A 14,920-nucleotide genomic window follows, 5' to 3' on the forward strand; every position below is an offset into this window, starting at 1 on the left:
AGCTGGAAAGTGGGATTAGGCTGGATAGCCGTTGTAACAAGAGCTGGAAAGTGGGATTAGGCTGGATAGCCTCTTGTCGGCCGGTGCGGATACAATGGGCCGAAATGACCTCCTTCCGTGCTGTAAATTTCTATGATTCTGTAACTTTTCTTCACTCAGAAAGAGGTGTGAATCGTTGGAATTCTGTAACCCAGAGGGCTGTGGAGGCTCAGTCTTTGAGTATATTCAAGACAGAGATCGATAGATTTTTGAAGATGAAGACAATGAAGTGATATGGGGACAGTGCAGGAAAGTGGAGTTGAGATAGATCAGCCATGATTTCATTGAATGGCGGAGCAGGCTCGAGGGGCTGAATGGCCTACTCCTAATTCTTGTGTTCTCATTTGTTAAGTAGATAGACTGTTGGTTCCGTCACTTACCGAGATCCCAGACGCCCCGTTGCCCCTGTGATCAGCTCGCACTCCCAGCAAGTTACAGCACAAATATTTTGTGAGCTGAAAGGATGCGGGTAAAAGGTCCAATTATCGGGCACAACATAGGACGCTCTACTCCAGCTAAATCCGGTCCATTGATCAAAGCAAAAACAATGATGAGAGGGTGATTTAAAAGAACATGTTTGTGTTGTATTTAGGAAGGCAGCGCTCCCACAAATGTGAGAGAGAACATGACGAACATCATCTTTTACCAGCAGTATTTCGATGAAACGTATTTCAAATTTGAGTCTGCATGGGCCTGCGGCTGGTTTCTGTGCACCGAGGAAGCAAACACACTTCACATGTTCGCTTTGAAGAAAGCTGAGAAGAGAAATGACGAAATGATAGCTGTCTGTTTGGATGACAAACCATAAGCTACTTCCCCCACCCCCCTTTCCCCTTCCCCCACCCCCCTTTCCCCTTCCCCCACCCTCTTTTCCCTTTCCCACACCCCCCTTTCCCCTTCCCCCACCCCCCTTTCCCCTTCCCCCACCCTATTTTCCCTTTCCCACACCCCCCTTTCCCCTTCCCCCACCCCCTTTCCCCTTCCCCACCCCCCTTTCCCCTTCCCCCACCCCCTTTCCCCTTCCCCCACCCCCTTTCCCCTTCCCCCACCCCCCTTTCCCCTTCCCCCACCCCCCTTTCCCCTTCCCCCACCCCTCTTTTCCCTTTCCCCCACCCCCCTTTCCCCTTCCCCCACCCTCCTTTCCCTTTCCCCCACCCCCCTTTCCCCTTCCCCCACCCCCCTTTCCCCTTTCCCCACCCCCCTTTCCCCTTCCCCCACCCCCCTTTCCCCTTCCCCCACCCTCCTTTCCCCTACCCCCACCCTCCTTTCCCCTTCCCCCACCCCCCTTTCCCCTTTCCCCACCCCCCTTTCCCCACCCTCCTTTCCCCTTCCCCCACCCTCCTTTCCCCTTCCCCCACCCCCCTTTCCCCTTCCCCCACCCCCCAAATGCCATAGGTCCATCCTACCTCTGTTTCTCTCAGGGAATCAAACAGTTGAAATGTTATTCCAGTTTTATCTTCTAAATCGAAACTTAAATCATCCATCACAGGCACATGGTCAGTGGTTTTGCCTAAAATTTTAAAGTTACCTAAAAAGGCATTTATATAATCACCTTTCACAACCTCAGGACGTTCAAAAGAGCTTTACAGCCAATGAAATCGTTTTGGAGTGCAGTCATTGTTGTAATGTTTTGGGATGGAGTTATACTGCTCAGCCCACTTTAATGCAGTTGGGAGTGAGATGGAGACCTAACACTGCAAGTTCAGACACTAATATTTTTAGTCAATGGACAACTGGTATCTTTTAACACAAGCAAAACTGCATTTATTAAGGGTACCGCAAGGTTCTGTGCAGTCATTGTTGTAATGTGGGAAACGTGGCAGCCAATTTGCGCACAGCAAGCTCCCACACACCGCAAGGTGATAATGACCAGATAGTCTGTTTTTCGATATGTTGATTGCGGGATAAATATTGGTCCCAGGACACTGGGGGTAACTCCCCTGCTCTTCTTCGAAATAGTGCCAGGGGAACTTTTAAGTCCACCTGAGAGAGCAGACGGGGCCTCGGTTTAATGCATCACCTGAAAGACAGCTCCATCGACATTGCAGCGTCCAACGTGTAACTTCAGCCTAAATCAGATTAGCTTGATGTTGGTTAAACATCCTTGCACAAGTATCAGCCACTGGCTGCAACGTGTAGTCAGCTGACGCTTGTTACTTTGAAAGCTGACTGGCAGCCAAGCGCACTGAACGAAAACTACACTCTCCCAGCAGCAAGACTTCAATGGAAGGAAAAACTGCAGAAATTGATGTTTTGGGATGGAGTTATACTGCTCAGCCCACTTTAATGCAGTTGGGAGTGAGATGGAGACCTAACACTGCAAGTTCAGACACTAATATTTTTAGTCAATGGACAACTGGTATCTTTTAACACAAGCAAAACTGCATTTATTAAGGGTACCGCAAGGTTCTGTGCTGGGGCCCCAGCTGTTTACACTATACATTAATGATTTAGACGAGGGGATTAAATGTAGTATCTCCAAATTTGCGTATGACACTAAGTTGGGTGGCAGTGTGAGCTGCGAGGAGGATGCTATGAGGCTGCAGAGCGACTTGGATAGGTTAGGTGAGTGGGCAAATGCATGGCAGATGAAGTATAATGTGAGGTTATCCACTTTGGTGGTAAAAACAGAGAGACAGACTACGGGGTATTTCAAATTACACTACTGGGTCCGGAAGATGTCTCTCGGTATCACGATCCCACGGTCTAAGTGTGTTCCCTACACTGACTTGGTTCCTGGCCGTCACGTGGGACAAAAGTCCTCTTAATTCAGGCATAGGCTAGGCGTTTGAGTTATTAGACCGTCTCCTCGTGTCGATCAACCAGCTTCCACCTGCCGCACCCTTTATAATTAAACATTGTTTTTTATACTCACCCGGGTTTTTTCCAAGGGCGTCCAGCAACTCCGGGAAATCCCGTCGACTACACCATTGTTAGCATTAGTGTTTTCTTAGAAGAATCACAACACTTATAACTAGGCATTAGGCACCTGCTGAATATTTAAAACTCACATAAGCTTAAAATGGACACACACATAAAATGGCTGCCCAGGCATGATGGGAAATCAGGTAGTCAAGCTGTGAACTGTTGAACGTTCAATGACCAAGCAATAACCCTGTGAGGCCCACTATAGGAATGCGTGGGATGCGGGAAGACAGAGATAAGAAGGAAACCATCTCCTGTAAACAAGGTTATAAACCAATTATTTCTCCCAGATGAAAGAACTAGGGAGAGAACCTATCTCCCGTAATAAAGTCATCGATCAGCCTAAGCTGACAATAACCGAACATATGGTTCCCGGGATACTAGGGGAATTCTATTGGGTTAAAAGAACCTATATGTAATCTATAATCGTTGTGATTGGCTTGTGTCCAGTTGTGATGGGCTGTGTAACTGTAGTAAACTGTTTTGTAACTGTTGTGAAACATATAAAGGTGCATGTTCGGTGGAGAGAAACCTGGATACAGTCCTGAGTTTTTCCTCCCCACTGAGCGTAATAAAGGACGCCAGGCATTGGAACCGACTCTGAGTGTTGAGTGATTCTTCTGAGAAAACACTAACGCTAACAATCTGAATGGTGACAGATTAGGAAAAGGGGAGGTGCAATGAGACCTGGGTGTCATGGTACATCAGTCATTGAAGGTTGGCATGCAGGTACAGCAGGCGGTTAAGAAAGCAAATGGCATGTTGGCCTTCATAGCGAGGGGATTTGAGTACAGGGACAGGGAGGTGTTGCTACAGTTGTATAGGGCCTTGGTGAGACCACACCTGGAGTATTGTGTACAGTTTTGGTCTCCTAACCTGAGGAAGGACATTCTTGCTATTGAGGGAGTGCAGCGAAGGTTCACCAGACTGATTCCCGGGATGGCGGGACTGACCTATCAAGAAAGACTGGATCAACTGGGCTTGTATTCACTGGAGTTCAGAAGAATGAGAGGGGACCTCATAGAAACATTTAAAATTCTGACGGGGTTAGACAGGTTAGATGCAGGAAGAATGTTAGATGAAGTCCTTACTATTAGGGGGATCAAGGGGTATGGTGAGAAAGCAGGAATGGGGTACTGAAGTTGCATGTTCAGCCATGAACTCATTGAATGGCGGTGCAGGCTAGAAGGGCCGAATGGCCTACTCCTGCACCTATTTTCTATGTTTCTATAAACACTATCATTTGGATAATTAAATAAAGAAAATTGGTGGTGTATATGTGTCTATATTTTTGTGACCTTTTATTAATAAAGCACATTTGTACCAAGTTCATCTGAAGTGTTAACCAAAACAAATTCTTCCAAGTGTGGAGCAGGGAAAGCAGGACAGCAATGATGTACAGTATGGCATCCACACTAAGGCATTCTACGATAATATTGCACACTATTTTCTGATCAAAGTTCAGGGTTAGGACACCATCTGTTTTTTTTTTGATGCATTCAGACCTTACAACCTTTTTATTTTTAAACACACGAGGGTGAAGACTTACTCAAGCACCGACATTACATGCACATGGGAGACAGAGGCTGCTGGAAGCTTTGGGTTGTCACAAAACTTTCTGTTACTCTGCTAGATAAAGTGTACATGTAAACCTGAATAATGGGACATAATGTGTGTTAAGTACTTGGCGCTGGGTCAGAAGTGAAGGTGACCTGAAACATTAATACAATGCTATTTTGCATTGACTCAACATTTCTAGGTTAGTTTTATATCACATTTTTTCTGTATCATGCACATTATTGCATAGGATATACAGCACAGATACAGGCCATTCGGCCCAACCAGTCCATGACGATGTTTATGCTCCACTCGTGCTTCCTCCTGGCTTTCCTCATCTAAGTCTATCAGTATAACCCTCTATTCCCTTCTCCCTCATATGCATGTCTAGCCTCCCCTTAAATGCATCGATACTATTCGCTTCAACCCCTCCCTGTGGCAGCGAGTTCCACATTCTCACCACTCTTTGGGTGAAGAAGTTTCTTCTGAATTTCCTATTGGATTTCTTAGTGACTATCTTATATTGATGGCCTCTAGTTATGCTCTTCCCCACAAGTGGAAACATTCTCTCTGCATCCACTCTATCAAAACCTTTCATCATTTTAAAGACCTCTATTAGGTCACCTCTCAACCTTTTTTCAAGAGAAACAAGACCCAGCCTGTTGATCCCCCCTGCATTTCTGGTATCATCCTTGTAAATCTTCTCTGCACCCTCTCTTGTAACTCTATATACTTTTTATGATATGGCGACCAGAACTGTATGCAGTACTCCACGTGGTCTAACCAAGGTTCGATACAGGTTTAGCATTAACTTCCCTACTTTTCAATTCTATACCTCTAGAACTAAACCCGTGTGCTTTGGCCTTGCTAACCTGTGTTGCAACTTTTAATGATTTGTACTCTGAGATCCTTTTGTTCCTCTACCCTACCTAGACTCACACCCTCCCTAAGTGACTTTCCTATTCTTCCTACTAAACTGTAACACCTCGCATTTATCAGTGTTAAAGCTTCATTTGCCAATTATATGCCCATCCTGCAAGTTTATTAATGTCCTCCTGTAACTTGTTGCAGTCCCCCTCAGTATTGACTATTGCCCCAATTTGGTGTCATCCAATCGCTATCACTTCGCTGCTGACCCCAAATTCTGGGCCGATGTTTCAGGTGTGGATCCCTAGTCAGAACTGTTAAAAATTATAGACCCACCTAAAAATAGATCAAAGGGAAAGACAACCACGGGAATCATAAAGTAGAAAAGGAGACCATTTGGCCCATTGAGACTGTGCCGGCTCTTTAAAATTATTCCCACGTTCATGCTCTTTCCCCATAGACCAGCAAATTTCCTTTTCAAGTATAAAGTAATTTCTCCCTTTTGAAAGTTATTACTGAATCTGCTTCCACCACACCTTTTCAGGCCAGATCATAATCCACTGCGTAAAAACATTTCTCCTCATTTCCCCCTCTGTTCTGTTGCCGATTATCTTAAATCTGTGTCCTCTGGTTACTGACCCTCCTGCCACTGGAGACAGCTTCTCCTGGTTTACTCTTATCAAAATACTTCATAATTTTGAACAGCTCTATCAAATCATCCTTTAACCTTCGCTGCTCCAAGGAGAACAATCCCAGCTTCTCCAGTCTCTCCACTCTGGGAGAATTCTGGTTAGTCTCCTCTGCACCTTCGCCAGGCGGCATCCTACTGCAAGCTAGTGAAGACATAAAATACACGATAGCTCACCTACAGTAAGGAGGGAATGGTGTGTGAAATTCAAGCCAGCTTCTCAAACATTCTGAATTTACACTGTAGGCAGCGGCAAATCTTTCTCCGAGTTTATGGCCCATCGTATCTGTACTGGCTCCCTGCCGGAGCAATCTCTGGCTCTGCTTCAAATATCTTATCTACAGTTCCCTTAAAAGATGCAATTCTTCTTACGGCAAAGCATTCCATTCTCTAATCGCGCTGTGCAAGGAAATTCTCCCAACCCCTTGCTCCAGTCAGTGACTATTTTACATCACCAACTTCTGACCCAGATGAAATAGCCTTTCCCTATTCACCCTATTGAACCCCTCCATAATTTTTTAAAACCTCTTAATTTTCTCCTGAGCACTGTTTCAGTGGCAATAGTCCCAGGAGGGAGAAAGGAATGGAAAGGATATGCCGATAGGGCTGAGATGAAGGGTGGGATGAGGCTCATGTGGAGCTTAAACACCAGTATAGAACATTTGGGCCAGAGGGTGGTGAATATTTGGAATACTCTACCCCAAAGGACTGTGGAGGCTCAGTTGTTGAGCATATTCAAGACTTAGATCGATAGATTTTTGGATATTACGGGAATAGTGCGGGCAAGTGGAGTTGAGGTAGAGGGTTGGCCATGATCTTATTGAATGGTGGAGCAGGCTCGAGGGGCCAAATGGACGATTCCTGCTCCTATTTCTTATGTTCTTATCAATGGCCTGTTTCTGTGCTGTAAATGGCGAGAGATAAGACAGTAGTACTCAGGTGAAAGAATAAGTTTTATTTGCAAAAATTCATTTTATACCAGTTTTTTTTTATTGAAATGACAATAAGAAAATGAGAGTTAATGCTCAGCAGGTCTGACAGCAGCTGTAGAGACACCTCTATCACCATGAAGGACAAGGGCAGCAGGCGCATGGGAACACAATCGCACACAGCATCCTGACCTGGAAATATATCGCTGATCCTTCATCGTCGCTGGGTCAAAATCCTGCAACTCCCCACCAACGTTCCCTCTAAGCTGCACGGCTGTCCGCTGGTCCTGCGCAGCCCGGGACCGGCTTTTGTAATGTTAAATTTCATGCATGCGCGAAACTGTGAATGGGCCGAGCAGCTCCTTAAAGGGGCAGTGCACACAAAAAAAAAAATAGTTGGAACATTGCTCCCTGCTGAAAAACACTGTGGACTCCATTCACACCAGTCTGCAGCGGTTCAAGGCAGTGGCTCATCACTACCTTCTCGAAGACAATTGTGGGATGGGCATAAATCCTAGCCTGGCCAGTGACGTTCACATCCCATGAACAAATTAAAAAAAGATTTGACATTCCAAGCCAATGACTTTTTCATCAGAACTGGAAGCAGTTAGAGATAAATATCTTTTAAACAAGGACAAAGCCAGGGACAAAGGCTGGGTGAGGGAGGCTGATTGGAAGGGCAAGGTCTGTGATAGGGTGAAGGGCAGGAGTGATTAAATATGACAAAAGTGATGATGTTAAGTATAGAAACAAACATAGGGTCCAGAAGGGGTATGGATAGAATAGCATGGGAGGTGAGAAACATGGAAAATCAGCACAAGTAGGAAGTGGCTCAATCATAAATCCTGCTTCCCTCGAGTACAAATCCCTTTGTCGAGACCGTTGATCACGGATTTCTACCGTTGACCTCCAAGCCTGGTGAACAGCCGCCACTTCTCTCCTGCAACCCACAGTACCTGTCGTTGCGTGTACAGGCCAGCCTGGTCGCTAGCTCAGGCTCAACTACCCCTCGAAATAAAAAAGAGAAAATGCTGACAACACCAAGCAGGCCCGGCAGCAACTGTGTAAAGTGAAACAGAGTAAACGCTTCAGGTCGCTGATCTTTCATCAGAACGATTAACTACTCCTTCTTCTGCTTTCAGAACTTCCCGAAGAGTCATAGACTCACCAACAGCTTTAATCCCTTGTTCTTCCACTCATGCTTGCTGCTGTAGCTTCTATTCAGATAAGGCAGCCTGGAAAACTAGCAAAACCCCGACCTAACAAACCCCAAAATCTCCTTGGAGCAGAGCAGTCGAAGAGATTTGACGAAGGTGTTTAAAATCATGAAGGATTTAGATAGAGAGGAACTGTTCCCAATGTCTGAAGGGTCAATGGTCAGAGGGCAAAGATTTAAGGTGATTGGACAAAGAACCAAAGGCGACATGAGGGAAAACGTTTTTTTACGCAACAGAACCAGAGGCGACATGAGGAAAAACTTTTTAATGCAATAAGTGGTTAGGATTTGTAATGCACTGCCTGATAGGGTACTGGAAACACGTTTAATAGTAGCCTTCAAAAGAATATTGGATAAATACTTGGAGAAAAAAAAATTGTAGGGAGATGGGGAAAGGGAAAAGTGAGAATAATTGGATTGCTGTTTGTAAGAGCTGGCGCAGACTCGATGGGCCGAATGGTCAGCACCTGTGCTGTAGTATTCTATGATAAAAAGCTGGCAAATCAATTATGGACCCGAATCACAGCCTGTGACATGTGAAAACATGTACACATGCTTTGTAATTTAAGCTGCAAGTAAGACAACAGTCCTTTCCTTGTATTGGAGGAGAAATACGAGAGCCCAAAAAAGAAAGACTTGCATTTATATAGCACCTTTCATGACCACCGGATGTCCCAAAGCGCTTTACAGCCAATGAAGTACTTTTGGAGTGTAGTCACTGTTATAATGCGGGAAACGCGGCAGCCAATTTGCGCACAGCAAGCTCCAACAAACAGCAATGTGATAACGAACAGATAAGCGAAAACCAAACGTTGAAGGCAGGAAATTAGTGGTGCATTTGTGAGGGGGGGGGGGGGGGGGGGAGGGGGAAGAGGAGAAGGGGAATATCCCCCACCCGGCAAACTTTGGAATGCTTACATGAACAATGACTCACGCAGTTACGTTTAAGTTTCAGTTGCAAAACCGACAGGGTTTCTAATCCAGAGAATGTGATCCGTGGGTGTTTAACAGAGCAAGCAGACAGTCACACTCTAATGTTTAAATTCCACCTCCCCCTTACCCCACGGAGGCACTCTACCTGTGAGTGCCAAAGCCTGCCCACGGTTTTGCCCATTAAGAGGGCCCAACTCCACAGGTGCGTGACCAGCTTGGCAACCACCTCTAGCAACAGCAGGGAACACAAAGCAACATTGCCTTTTCAGGGTTTTACAATATACTTTTAATCATTTTAAAGATTACACTTTTTTTTTAAATCTTTTTACACTGGAATGTTGTCATATTCCCTCATACATTTTACAGGGTTACAAAAATTTCTGCTCCGATCATCTTTCATCCAAATCAAAGAGAAAAAGGAAAAAAAAGAAAGAAAAAAAATTGTCACTTCACGTTGGAAACTAACTCAACAAATGGGCTAAAATGATAATTACAGCCAACGAGGCGATACGATAGGGAACAACAGGTGCTGTGGTTGATGTACATGACACTGTAGGTGCTACCAAATGTCACCCCCTCCCACCCCCCCCCTTCCAAAACAAAGACAAGTGTTGGTTAATTAAAATATTAATATCAAACTCCTTTTTCAGATCTGAGAATAGTCGGCAGGTTTGGACGACAGATAATAAGCCGCACGGGTGCCCCAGGCAGTCTGAATCTTCTCACATACACAAACACAGTGCCATTTGATTTGTTGAAGTTTATGGTCTTCGTTCTTGTATGCAGCTGGGCAACGTCGGTTCTCGCGTTTTCTGGGTAGCCCTTGTGCGTTGGATTTACAGTATCTCGTATTTGTCGACCAAAAACATAGTTTCAAGAGAATACCTCACGGGACTGCTGCTGTCAACGTGACTGATCCCGCTCACCTGCAGATAAAGAGGGAGAGAAATGTTTTTATTTTTTTCCCCCAACTTTCTTCTGAAAAGTGGCGGTTAGTCGCGCGGGCAACAAGCTTCCCTCTCATTACTTCACCCCTGTAGCTGGCCTCCAACGTGTGCGTCTAGGCAGCGACAGTCAACGGGCTGTACATGTAGGTGGCAAAGGGGACCGTGCTAGACTCTAAATCTGTTCACACATGGGAAGGGGGTCATGATCCCCAATGGGTACAGTAGCCAACTTTAATATTCCCTAACTGATTTTTCTTTGGGGGGGGGGGGTGAATGTTCAAGTAATCTATATCCATGGGACCTCCAGAATCGGCCTTAAACTCACCGACAGTAACACTCAATATTTGGTTTTAACGTTTAGTCTTGGGACGTTATTGAATGAATTAGCCCAGAGTTCGCCTTAATGCTCCCACGTGCTTTTAAAAAAAAAAACCTGTATCGATTTATAAAGAAAAGACTTGCATTTATAAAGCGCTTTTCACGACTACTGAACATCCCAAAGCACTTTACAGCCAATGAAGTACTTTTTTGACGTGCAGCCACTGTTGTAATGTAGGAAATACCAATTTGCGCACAGCAAGCTCCCACAAACAGCAATGTGATAGTGACCATGTAATCTGTTTTAGTGATGTTAGTTGAGGGATAAATACCAGGGAGTCCTGCTCTTCAAATAGTGCCAATGGATCTTGTACGTCCACCTGAGGGGGCAGACAGGGCCTTGGTTTAATGTCTCATCCTGAAGACGGCACCTCTGACAGTGCAGCGCTCCCTCAGTACTGCCCCTCTGACAGTGCGGCACTCCCTCAGTTCCGCCCCTCCGACAGTGTGGCGCTCCCTCAGTACTGCCCCTCCGACAGTGCAGCACTCCCTCAGTACTGCCCCTCCAACAGTGTGGCGCTCCCTCAGTACTGCCCCTCCGACAGTGCAGCACTCCCTCAGTACTGCCCCTCCGACAGTGTGGTGCTCCCTCAGTACTGCCCCTCCGACAGTGCAGCACTCCCTCAGTACTGCCCCTCCGACAGTGTGGCGCTCCCTCAGTACTGCCCCTCCGCCAGTGTGGCGCTCCCTCAGTACTGCACTTGAACCCACAAACTTCTGACTCAGAGGTGAGGATGCGATCAACTGAGCCACAGCTGACTATACATTTTGTACTTCATGAAAACATGCACGATTGGAATTGAGAAAGCTGCCCGATTTACACCGAACATTTTTTGAAAGGGCCAACATCTTCCCCACTAAACACAAGGCTTGCATCAGCCAGTCGCATCTCAATCACACATTAGATGCAATGGAAGTCCTGCACAACAACAGCTTGCATTTATACATCACCTTTAAAGTAATAAAACATCCCATGGCATTTCACAGGAGCGTTATGAAACATAATTTGACACCAAGCCACATAAGATGTTATTCGGACAGATAAACAAAAGGTTGGTCAAAGAGTCAGGTTTTAAAGGAGCCTCTTAAAGGAGGAGGAGAGGTAGAGAAGCAGAGAGGATTAGGAAAGGAGCTCCGGAGCTTAGGGCCTTGGTGGAGCGATTAAAATCAGGGTGCTCAAGGGGGAGCACAGAGATCTTGGCGGATTATAGGGCTGGAGGAAGTTACCAAGATAGGGAGGGGCATGATTGTGGAGGGATTTGAAAAGAGGGGTGAGAATTTTAAAAGTGAGGTGTTGCAGGAAGAGGAGCCAATGAAGGTCAGCGAGCATAGGGCAATAGATGAATGGGACTTGGTACAAGTTAGGGTATGTGCAGCAGAGTTTTGGATGAGCTCAAGTTTACGGGGGGTGGAAGATGGGAGGCCAGCCAGGAGAGCATTGGAATAGTCAAGTCTAGAGATGACAAAGGCACAGATGAGGGTTTCAGCAGCAGAAAGGGGCAGGGGCAGAGTCAGACGATGTTATGGAGGCGGAAGGAGGCAGGCTTGGTGATGGTGCGGATGTGCGCTCGGAAGCTCAACTCGGGGTCAAGCAAAACACACCTGAAGAAACTGGAGCAGACCATCGCAGAGTTCACTGGATGAGAGTGCGTACCTGTATATTGCAGTAGTTCCTTTTGGACACAAAGGACACGTTGACGGGGAAGAAATCGTTGGGCTGTCCAGCTATACTGAACTCCAGGCTGCCAGATTTGTTTTTGGCATCGATGACTGGCAGGCACCACTCAAGAATGTTTTTCCGGCTGTCGTGGCGATACTCGCCATCGAGTTCACCAATTAATGGGGCGCCAACACCAGCCCTAGGTAAAATGGAAGAGGACGGTCAGTATAGTGGGGTCTGGCAAACATTCATTTACAGAATTCCTCCTCCCTCGAGCAATTCCAAATTTCTTGGCCAGCAGATTTTTTTTTTTAAATTAAAGTTTATAGCTCACATATTGTGCCACTAAAATAAATCGCACTACACTGGTGCACTTAGTTGGATGTCAGGGGAGACCAAACACACATTGGGTGACCGCTTTACGGAGCACCTCCATTCAGCCCGTAAGTGCGACCCCGAGCTTCCGGTCACTTATCACTTTAATTCCCGACTCCACTCCCACATCTCCATCCTCGGCCTTCGAACACTGTACCAATGAAGCTCAACGCAAGCTCGAGGAACAGCACCTCATCTTTCGTTTAGGCACTTTACAGCCTTCCGCACTCAACATCGAGTTCAACAATTTCAGACCATAACCCCTGCCCATTTTTGGCTCCCTGCCCCCTCCCTCTCGATCTTATGTTTTCCTTCTCTTTGTCTCCAATGGCAGCTGGTCATTATTCTGCCATTCACACCCGATCTAGACTAACCTTTTTCTAACTTCTGTCATTACCATTTCAATTCGGCCCATCATCCCTTTTGTCTCTCTAATCTCTCCTGCCTTCCACCCTATCACAGACCTTCCCTTTTATTCTTCCTTCCCCTCCCCCTTTGAGTTCTCCTTAAGAATATGTTCTTTTCGAACACACGCCAGTTCTGTCGAAGGGTCATCGACCTGAAACGTTAATTGTTTTTATCTCCACAGATGCTGCCTGACCTGCTGAGATTTCCAGCATTTTCCACTTTTATTTCCGATTCCAGCATTCACAGTATTTTGCTTCTTTAATAGCTTTATTACTGTAACATTAACGTCAATATAACATTTTTTAAACTATTTAAATACAGAGGTACGAAAGCAAAATACTGCAAATGTTGGAAAGCTGAAATAAAAACAGAAAATGCTGGAAATGTTCAGCAGGTCAGGGAGTTTCTGTGGAGAGAGAAAGTGTTAACGTTTCAGGTCAATGGTGAAAGGTCACCGACCTGAAACGTTAACTGTTTCTCTCTCCACAGATAATGCCTGACCTGCTGAGCATATCCCGTTTTTAAAATGGGGAGGTACACGAGTGTACAAGGACCAGAAAGGACAACTGGGGTCCATCTGACTGGTTCAAAGGTTAAAAAGCACCACGCTGTATTTATCACATTAGTCAGCTGTGATAGTTCCTTTGGACAGCCAACTCTCATTGGCTAGGCTGAGATGTGGAAAGCTGCCTCATCAGTAGGAGGGGCTGAGTGGTAAAACTGAGAAAAATAAACACTTCATGCTGCAAAGAAACTTACGGAACGGGAATGGAGATGACCACGTCGTTTAGTTCCAGACTGGTCTCCTGCAGCTCGTACTCAATATTTACGTCGCAACCAGTGGCACTCTCCGAAGGCCAGCAGTTAACTAAGTCAGAAAGAGAAAGTAATCAAAACACCCTGAAGACGACAGCTATCACTTAACTTTGAATCGTGACTTTCTCAGGGACAGAGACGGGAGTAGGCCTTTCAGCCCCATGGAGAATCTTACAGCACAGAACGGGGACATTCGGCCCAGCGTGCCCGTGCCGACTCTTAGAATGTCCAAGCCTGTTCTGCCATTCAGTTCTGTCACAGAAGTGAAGAATCAACACTGCTCAATAACATTCATTACTAAACATTCACAGCATTTTACAGAAAATGAGTAGAGCTTGTATCACCTTCACAGAACACACAGCGTTATTCCTGTGACCACTAGTCAGTAATCAGGAACTCACTGCGTGGACTAAATCCTGAGCGCAGAAATCACTTGATACTAACACACTGGTCTGCTCATTAATGATTATGGCACATATAGTGCCGGCATGTAGCAAAGCGTCCCAAAGCGCTTCACAGGACTTTGACACCGAGCCACATAAGGAGGTATTAGGACAGGTGAGCAAAAGCTTGGTCAAATAGGTAGTTTTTAAAGGAGCATCTTTAAAGGAGGAGAGAGATCTATGGAGGGAATTCCAGAGCTGATAGCACAGCCAACAACAGTGGAGCGATGGAAATCAGGGATGTTCCAAGAGGCAATTATCAAAATACAACACACTGCATGCTGCAACCGTTCCAATACTTGGACTAAGTAAATGATCATTTCTGGAAATACTTGGCACATTTTCTCTCATCATGCAAAGTGTTAATCGCCAGTCCAGATTTAATAACTTACTGGTGAGGGGAATAAAGGCATCATCATTAGTTTGCAACCTCCACTTCAGGACTCCGACATCGTTATTCAGTGGGAAGGATTTCTCGGGGTTCTTTAGGCCAATCACAGAGTCTGTAGTGAAAAGCTTCTTATCCACATTTGGATGAGTCTGGAGACAAAGGCACAACAAAGGTTAAGCCCGCAACTAAATGGCGGTGTTATCTCAATTCCAGTTCTGAGTTCCTAAAAGCTGGCGGTGCATTTATTTTTTCAGCTTCCCAGTTAGATTTTTCTACTGTTTCAAATTTTAAAAAAAAATCAAAAGACAATCTGGAAACCAGGGATGGGGTAGCTCGACCAAGGCTTAG

General features: G+C 45.6%; 1 protein-coding gene across 4 annotated transcripts in view; it reads right to left on the reverse strand.

Annotated features, from left to right (window-relative positions):
- Positions 1 to 9,416: 9,416 nt before the first annotated feature.
- The window catches only part of LOC139276476 (coatomer subunit delta), a 50,161-nt gene continuing 44,657 nt past the window's right edge, over positions 9,417 to 14,920 (reverse strand). For 2 of the 4 annotated variants that reach the window (XM_070894533.1, XM_070894535.1), the window contains 5 exons: positions 14,574 to 14,721; positions 13,682 to 13,790; positions 12,134 to 12,338; positions 10,752 to 10,799; positions 9,417 to 10,080 (listed from right to left, as the gene is read on the reverse strand). In XM_070894533.1, coding sequence (XP_070750634.1) covers positions 9,991 to 10,080; positions 10,752 to 10,799; positions 12,134 to 12,338; positions 13,682 to 13,790; positions 14,574 to 14,721 — 600 coding nt within the window. In that variant the 3' untranslated portion in view covers positions 9,417 to 9,990. The remainder of the gene's footprint in view (positions 10,081 to 10,751; positions 10,800 to 12,133; positions 12,339 to 13,681; positions 13,791 to 14,573; positions 14,722 to 14,920) is intronic. The other 2 variants (XM_070894536.1, XM_070894537.1) reach the window with 1 other exon arrangement.

The sequence above is a fragment of the Pristiophorus japonicus genome, chromosome 11 (genome assembly GCF_044704955.1).
Source record: "Pristiophorus japonicus isolate sPriJap1 chromosome 11, sPriJap1.hap1, whole genome shotgun sequence".
Classification (NCBI taxonomy): Eukaryota; Metazoa; Chordata; class Chondrichthyes; family Pristiophoridae; genus Pristiophorus; species Pristiophorus japonicus.